General features: G+C 44.4%; 1 protein-coding gene across 3 annotated transcripts in view; it reads left to right on the top strand.

The window, feature by feature from the left end:
* Window positions 1-6,409: 6,409 nt before the first annotated feature.
* The window catches only part of SCLY (selenocysteine lyase), a 56,839-nt gene continuing 54,606 nt past the window's right edge, over window positions 6,410-8,642 (top strand). The window contains exon 1 of one of the 3 annotated variants that reach the window (XM_068280672.1): window positions 6,410-6,480. Coding sequence is in view for 1 of the 3 variants with exons in the window: in XM_068280671.1 (XP_068136772.1) it covers window positions 6,448-6,472 (25 nt within the window). In the remaining 2 variants the exon portion in view is untranslated. The remainder of the gene's footprint in view (window positions 6,481-8,642) is intronic. The other 2 variants (XM_068280671.1, XM_068280673.1) reach the window with 2 other exon arrangements.

Here is an 8,642-nt window from a genome sequence, read left to right as displayed (position 1 = left end):
CGGTTCCACAAAATTCGCCCCCTCATAGACCACCTGCCATCAAAATTTGCAAATGCTTATACCCCTGAACAGTCATTTTGAGACATTTGGTTTCCAGACTACTCACGGTTTTGGGCCCGTAAAATGCCAGGGCAGTATAGCAACTCCACAAGTGACCCCTTTTTAGAAAAAAGACACCCCAAGGTATTCTGTTAGGTGTATGAAGCGTTCATAGAAGATTTTATTTTTTTGTCAAAAGTTAGCGGAAATTGATTTTTATTGTTTTTTTTTTACAAAGTTTCATTTTTCACTAACTTGTGACAAAAAATAAGATCTTCTATATACTCACCATACACCTAACGGAATACCTTGGGGTGTCTTCTTTCTAAAATGGGGTCACTTGTGGCGTTCCTATACTGCCCTGGCATTTTAGGGGCCCTAAACCGTGAGGAGTAGTCTAGAAAACAAATGCCTCAAAATGACCTGTGAATAGGACGTTGGGCCCCTTAGCGCACCTAGGCTGCAAAAAAGTGTCACACATGTGGTATCGCCGTACTCAGGAGAAGTAGTATAATGTGTTTTGGGGTGTATTTTTACACATACCCATGCTGGGTGGGAGAAATATCTCTGTAAATGGACAATTGTGTGTAAAAAAAAAATCAAAAAATTGTCATTTACGGAGATATTTCTCCCACCCAGCATGGGTATGTGTAAAAATACACCACAAAACACATTATACTACTTCTCCTGAGTACAGCGGTACCACATGTGTGGCACTTTTTTGCAGTCTAACTGCGCTAAGGGGCCCTAAGTCCAATGAGCACCTTTAGGCTTTACAGGGGTGCTTACAATTTAGCACACCCCAAAATGCCAGGACAGTAAACACACCCCACAAATGACCCCATTTTGGAAAGTAGACACTTCAAGGTATTCAGAGAGGAGCATAGTCAGTCCGTGGCAGATTTCATTTTTTTTTTTGTCGCAGGTTAGAAGAAATGGAAACTTTTTTTTTTCTTTTTTTTTGTCACAAAGTGTCATTTTCCGCTAACTTGTGACAAAAAATAAAATCTTCTATGAACTCACCATGCCTCTCAGTGAATACTTTGGGATGTCTTCTTTCCAAAATGGGGTCATTTGGGGGGGATTTATAACATCCTGGAATTTTAGCACCTCATGAAACATGACAGGGGGTCAGAAAAGTCAGAGATGCTTCAAAATGGGAAAATTCACTTTTGGCACCATAGTTTGTAAACGCTATAACTTTTACCCAAACCAATAAATATAGGCTGAATGTTTTTTTTTTTTTATTAAAAACATGTTTGTCCACATTTTTCGTGCTGCATGTATACAGAAATTTTACTTTATTTAAAAAATGTCAGCACAGAAAGTAAAAATAAAATCATTTTTTTGACACAATTCATGTCTTTTTTGATGAATATAATAAAAAGTAAAAATCGCAGCAGCAATCAAATAGCACCAAAAGAAAGCTGTATTAGGGCTGGTGCACACCAAAACCCGCTAGCAGATCCGCAAAATGCTAGCAGATTTTTAAACGCTTTTTTTTATTTTTCTATGGCGTTTTGCTAGCGTTTTGCGGATTGCTGCTGCGGTTTTCAGTATAGTAGATTTCATATATTGTTACAGTAAAGCTGTTACTGAACAGCTTCTGTAACAAAACCGCCGGCAAAACCGCTCTGAAGTGCCGTTTTTCAGAGCGGTTTGCGTTTTTCCTATACTTAACATTGAGGCAGAAACGCATCCGAAATCCAAAAAATGCCTCACCCAGGCATTTTTCGTTTCTGCAAAACGCCTCCCGCTCTGGTGTGCACCACCCCATTGAGATACATTGACCAAGCAGATCCGCAGCCGCAAGCGGATCTGAAAACGCCCAAAAAGCCGCTCGGTGTGCACCAGCCCTTAGTGACAAGAAAAGGAGGTAAAATTCATTTAGGTGGTAGGTTGTATAACCGAGCAATAAAACGTTAAAGCTGCAGTGGTCTGAATGGAAAAAAATGCTCTGGTCCTTAAGGGGTTTTATGACTGCAGTCCTTAAGTGGTTAAGTTTTGGTTTCCTTTAAATAGCACAGAGTGATTGCAATAGTGGCAGGCACAGACACAAGGTGCAGTGCTATATGTAGCAACTGAAACAGTAGTATGCTATGGGCTTGATTCACTTAAAGGCGCTAAGCCAGTTAGTGAGCCCTATCACTTAGTGGGCACAAACTATGGCACTAAGTAGTTTGCGCCCACACATCAGTCTTAGTCCTGCTCACTGCGCGCGCAGCGCGGGTGTGCCTATATTAGTGCGCGGTGCAACGATAACGTCACACCCGCTGCACCTTAAACGTTGGGGTTGCCCGAAGGGGCAACCGATGCGCCATTATAGTCGCACCAGGTGCAATGTTTAAGGGGCAGCGGGTGTGACGTCATTGTCGCACCGAGCACTAATATAGGTGCACCTGTGCTGTGCGCGCAGTGAGCGGGGCTGCGCCCAAAGTAGCTTTGCGAGCACTAGGGGCAAAAAATGGCTTTTCACATCGGCGCTAACACTTCACAATGAGCATGAGTTAAATTAGGTTGTGATAAACACTGACCAAAATATCTCCATTTTCAAATTCACAATTTTTTTTCTCCCTAAATTACCTCATGCGGTAAAAGTGAGGTAAAAGTGTGGTATTTACCTCAAAATGTATCTCCAATTTGAGATTCTCAATTGAAAAGTTTGTGTTAATTAAGGATTTTTTTATCACCTACAAATGGTAGGCGATAATTACCACTTCTCTGCTTTGGCCTTCAGGATGGAGCCTTTTGAGCTTTGTTTGCTCAAGTTTATGTCAATTTTACATAGAAGGCAGAAAAGACGAGTGTGTCTAATCTCAAGGCGCACTTTCAGACCTCATACAGTCTTTTAGATGATTTGATAGATGCCGAGGAGGAAATTCCTCTCTGCTCTAAAAGATAAGCAACAGCATAATAACCTTTAAAGAAAAACATTTCTTTGTTACAACTGATACAAATCCAGCAAAAAATCTCCAGTGTGTCTACTTCCTGCTTTCATGGAAGCAGACATAGATTTAACATCCTGTGTTTACACATTAGCTGCTCTGCTGAGGCAGCCAGCTGGCACAGCTGAGAGCTAAAATTACAGTTGTGATTATTCACAGATGAGGGGGAATTAGACAGGCTAAATTATATACATACAGGGTGCATTTCTATATCTTTTCCTTCTGTCCTGTGCAAGAGTTGAGGTCCCACTTTAAATGTGACAGGCTTTCCTGGGTCGTCTCTGTGTAATGTGTGGCAAGTATACGGAAATAAAGCTTTTTTGACCACTGTAGGGCATACAGTAGTCAAAAAAGCTTTATTTCTAAACATATTACTGACAGTTTTATCACCTGTTTTACCGCACTTTTATCAAACATTTATCACACTTGGTACATTTTTAGTGAATACTCACTATTTTCACTATTTTTAGTGAATTATCACTGGAGGTAATTTTTCACCCAAAAGAGTTACCACACATGGTTTTGTGAATAGAGCCCAATGAGTTTAAATCTCTGTAAGGGCTCGTTCACATTAGAGGCGTTTTTCGCTTTTTTTTAAGCGCTGCCGATTTTTCAAAATCGCCCTGAAAGCCCTTACACCATTATTGTCTATGAGACAGTTAGCATCTGAGCGGTTTGTTTCTGATCCACTCAGAAAAGCGGTGCACGGGCAATTTTTGAGGCAATTTTGCCTCAATGGAAAGTATAGGAAAAACATAAACGCTCACAAAATTGCTTTGTCGCATTTTTAAGAATAAATACATTGTATTTATTCTTTTCCGAATCAAAAAGTTCACTTAGTGACATCAGGAAGTGTAAAAACGCAATCGCTTGGCAAAACCGCTTAGAAAATCGGTTCTCAAAAAAACAAAACAAAAACCAGTGCGCAGGTAATTGCCAGGAATCGGAAATAAAAATCGTCTCAAAAAACGCCAAACGCGGACAGACACACGAACGGAACACAATGTGAACAAGGCCTAAGAAGTCAATGTGGAGACACTTGTATAAAAGTGCCCATACATCAGACAATGTATGGGCACATCGACCAAGACACAGATCTCTCTCTGATCGAATCAGATTGGAGAGATCTGTTGGGCGCCATAAATCGCAGGCCGATTCCCAATCAATTTCAGCAGGAACCCCCCCAGGGAACTAGACACTGGCAGTTGCAAATAATGACAGCCGGGAAATGTAAAAGAAGGCGCATGCACAGTCCATTCAAGTTGCAATATTTTTCATTACACCGGAAACCAACAGTATTCATACAGAGTATACAATTTTACACTAGTGGGGAATGAGCCTGGAATTCCGTTTGCATTCGCCGTTCCTCCCAATATCGCACACCATTACCTACGCGCACCCAATCGAGCATGTCAGCTCGACATCTTGCAATGTCCATCAGGGCTCGTTTCCACTGTTGCGGTGCGGAATCGCCTGGATTCCACCGCGGACGAAATCGCATGCGGATGCGTTTCCGCGTGCTGTTTTCCTCGCGATTTCGCATGGCTAGGAAGCAGGCGAATTTAACCATGTCACTGCCTGTGTAACGTTCCATAGCCCTACATGCGAAATCGTACGCGAAATCACGGGGAAAACCGCATGACAAAGCCGCATGCGATTTCCCTATTAAAAGCATTGCGGGCGATTCGCCCGCATTCCTGCCGCACGCGAAATCTGATGGCTCTGCCGTGCAGATTTTCCCCGCACACCAAAACGCACCCGCACGACGCACAAGTGGAAACAATCCCATCTACTTGTATTGCCTATTAGTGTTGTCCGGATCATGAACGATTCGGATCTTTGATCCGAATCTGTTTTGTGAGTCGAATCATCCGAATCATCAAAATGAGTGATTCGGATCGAAAAAGGGGCGGGGCCTGGAGCGACACACCCCCTCTCAGCGGGCAGCGGGGTCCTGGAAGCAGAGCAGGGATGGATCGCTGAGTTGGAGGGGAGCCAGCCTTGCAGCCACAGGTAGATGAGAGAGAGGGGACATGGGTGCCACTGCCAGATATGTGTAGAGCACACATACTGGCTATAACGTGATGCTCATTACAGGCTGTCTGTTCCGTAGTTGTGCACAGTGAACACATTGGAAACTGTTGGCTCAGCTCAGCACAGCTCAGTAACTTTGCAGGCACTGTGATTGCAGCGCAATATGATCCTCCCAGACTCTGCTCTAAACAGCTGCACTTCACTTCTGGGAATGCTTTCTTTCACTGTGTGACGTTTGCTTTCAGAGTATACAGATGAGCATATAGGTGAAATACATGTAAAGCATACGATTGCAGCATGTGGGTATTGTGTGCAAACAAACATTTCTGCTCTCTGCTCGTCCCTCCTCCCTTCTCTGTCCACTCCCTGCCCTTCTCTGTGTGTCCACCCCCCTCCCCTTCTCCTGTCCTGCTAGTCATTTCTCCCCCAATGCTTCGGTAGTAAAATGATCCGAGATTCGGATCAAAGATCCGGATCTCTTCAATGATCCGATTCGAATCATCCGGATCATTGAAAAGATCCGAACTTCCCATCTCTATTGCCTATGCGAATCCGCATGCAATACCTGCATGCGGATTCGCTATAGTGGAAACGAGCCCTGATACAGAGTACATTTGAAAACGGCGCCGGTAGACTTGGGCGCAGGATCCAGCTGTTATACGACTGATCCGGGCCGTTTTAATTACTATTCCCCCTCCAGGCCGCCATGGATAGTGGGGGAATTAAATAATTCGGCTTCCAGCGATTGCTGGAGGCCGAATTATTGTGTTTTTTAAGGAACCTCGGCTCCGTCTTCTGACAGAGCCGACGTTACTCACTGAGCGCTGCAATAGGAGTGATTCCTATTGTAGTCTATGGAGGCGCCGGCTGGGCCCAAATCTAGCAGCGCTGAAAAGCACTGCTCCGTCTGATACGTGTCACAAATTTCGGCCCCAAGTTGGTGGCATCGTCAATCGGGCACCACTTTTCATCCAATTCAATTGTAATAATCGAATCAGATGGTTGATCTGCTGCCAAATCGCCTGCTGTATGGCCACCTTTAGATTCCCAAATAAAAACATGTTTAGAGGTAAACAGACCAGCAGCCCTGAATACACTATGTATGATAAGAGGTTCCCTGTAAAGCTGTGTTATAAATGCCTGAGACTGATGACCCCACGTCCAATGAAGATCTTTTATCACAATACGGATTATACATCGTTCAGCTCAGGCTGTGTAGTAAATGAATAGACGGGCTGTATATTGTCACTGTAGAGCAAACACACTTTTCGCTGTCATATACTGAATCAGCTCCACTGCTCTCTGAGAAGAACACGCGGAAGCGTCTCTCTAATCATGTCTCCAGCCTGTACCATCATGTGACCAGACCGGCGTCGCTCTATCTCCTCTCTATGGTAATCATATGTTCACTCGCTCCCTCTTTTGCTCTATGGTCATTTCCCTGCAGCCTTCAGGTGGATATGTGAGTGTGTATACAGTTTGCATAGAGCTGATTGCATTGCAGTTGCTGTAGAGTGAGGATAGCTGAATGCTTGGCACTGGCAGTCTTTGACTTGTGGGCAGGAAGGACGTTCTTCCGTGATCTGTACCCTCCAGACAGCTGGGGGATCCCAGTTCCTATTCACTGCCAGCCTGTCATCTGCCTGCAATACTGACAGAGATCCTCTTCCTGTTCTCATACTGTATCAATGCGTAGCACCCACTGTCCCTCTTTTGGAGCCCTGTCACTCTTTCCTCCTCATTGTCCCTCTTTCTGGACTTTGTCCCTCTTTCTATGTAAATATATATACAGGATCTTCTCAAAAAATTAGCATATTGTGATAAAGTTCATTATTTTCTGTAATGTACTAATAAACATTAGACTTTCATATATTTTAGATTCATTACACTACAACTGAAGTAGTTAAGCCTTTTATTGTTTTAATATTGATGATTTTGGCATACAGCTCATGAAAACTCAAAATTCCTATCTCAAAAAATTAGCATATTTCATCCGACCAATAAAAGAAAAGTGTTTTTAAAACAAAAAAAGTCAACCTTCAAATAATTATGTTCAGTTATGCACTCAATACTTGGTCTGGAATCCTTTTACAGAAATGACTGCTTCAATGTGGTGTGGCATGGAGGCAATCAGCCTGTGGCACTGCTCAGGTGTTATGGAGGCGTACATTTGAATACGGCGCTGGTAGACTTTAATTACTATTCCCCCTCCAGGCCGACATGGATAGTGGGGGAATGAAATAATTCGGCTTCCAGCGATTGCTGGAGGCCGAATTATTGTGTTTTTTAAGCAACTTCGGCTCCGTCTTCTGACGGAGCCGACCTTCCTCACTGAGCGCCGCTATAGACTGATTCCCATTACAGTCTATGGCGGCGCTGGCTGCGCCCAAATCTAGCAGCGCTGAAAAGCACTGCTCCGTTATGGAGGCCCAGGATGCTTCAATAGCGGCCTTAAAGAGACTCCGTAACAAAAATTGCATCCTGTTTTTTATCATCCTACAAGTTCCAAAAGCTATTCTAATGTGTTCTGGCTTACTGCAGCACTTTCTGCTATCACAGTCTCTGTAATAAATCAATGTATCTTTCCCCTGTCAGACTTGTCAGCCTGTGTCTGGAAGGCTGCCAAGTTCTTCAGTGTTGTGGTTCTGCTATGAACTCCCCCTTCCAGGCCCCTCTATGCACACTGCCTGTGTATTATTTAGATTAGGGCAGCTTCTCTCTTATCTTTTACAAGCTGGATAAATGGTCCTCTGAGCTGGCTGGGCTTTCACATACTGAGGAATTACAAACACAGGCAGAGCTGTTTGCTGGAAGAATCAGCCTGACACTTCAGTGGGTGATAGCTGCAGGGGGAAAGAAACACACAAATGATCTCTTGAGATTCAAAAAGAAGGGTGTATACAGCCTGCTTGTGTATGGATGTATTTTCTATGTGTGGACATACTGTACATCAACCTACTTCCTGTTTTGGTGGCCATTTTGTTTGTTTATAAACAAACTTTTAAAAACTGTTTTTAACCACTTTTAATGCGGTGAGGAGCGGCAAAATTGTGACAGAGGGTAATAGGAGATGTCCCCTAACGCACTGGTATGTTTACTTTTGTGCGATTTTTAACAATACAGATTCTCTTTAAAGAATAAATCTCGCTTCAGACCTCATAGATAGCAGGGGCATGTGTGCCCCTGCTAAAACGCCGCTATCCCGCGGCTTAACGGGGGCCCCTTCACCCCCAAATCCCCTCCGTACAGCCGAGGAGCGCTTCCGCATTGGGGCAGGGCTAACCGCCGCAGCCCTGCCTCCCGCGCCTCTATCAGACGTGTACCTCCGCCTCTCCCCCGCCCCTCTCAGTCTTCCTTCACTGAGAGGGGCGGGGGAGAGGCAGCGATGCGCGTCTGATAGACGCGCTGAGAGGCAGGGCTGCAGCCGTTAGCCCTGCCTCCAGGAAGACAAAATCTACGACCAAGTTGACGACTAAGTTTTGCGGGGGTGGGTTTGGGGGTGAAGGGACCCCCGTTAAGCCGCGGGACATGCCCCTGCTAACTATGAGCTCTGAAGCGAGATTTATTCTTGCTTCAGAGTCACTTTAAGCTCATCCAGAGTGTTGGGTCTTGCGTCTCTCAACT

The sequence above is a fragment of the Hyperolius riggenbachi genome, chromosome 4 (genome assembly GCF_040937935.1).
Source record: "Hyperolius riggenbachi isolate aHypRig1 chromosome 4, aHypRig1.pri, whole genome shotgun sequence".
NCBI lineage: Eukaryota > Metazoa > Chordata > Amphibia > Anura > Hyperoliidae > Hyperolius > Hyperolius riggenbachi.
The sequence above is the reverse complement of the archived record's forward strand: the minus strand, read 5'-3'. Positions and strand labels throughout refer to the sequence as shown.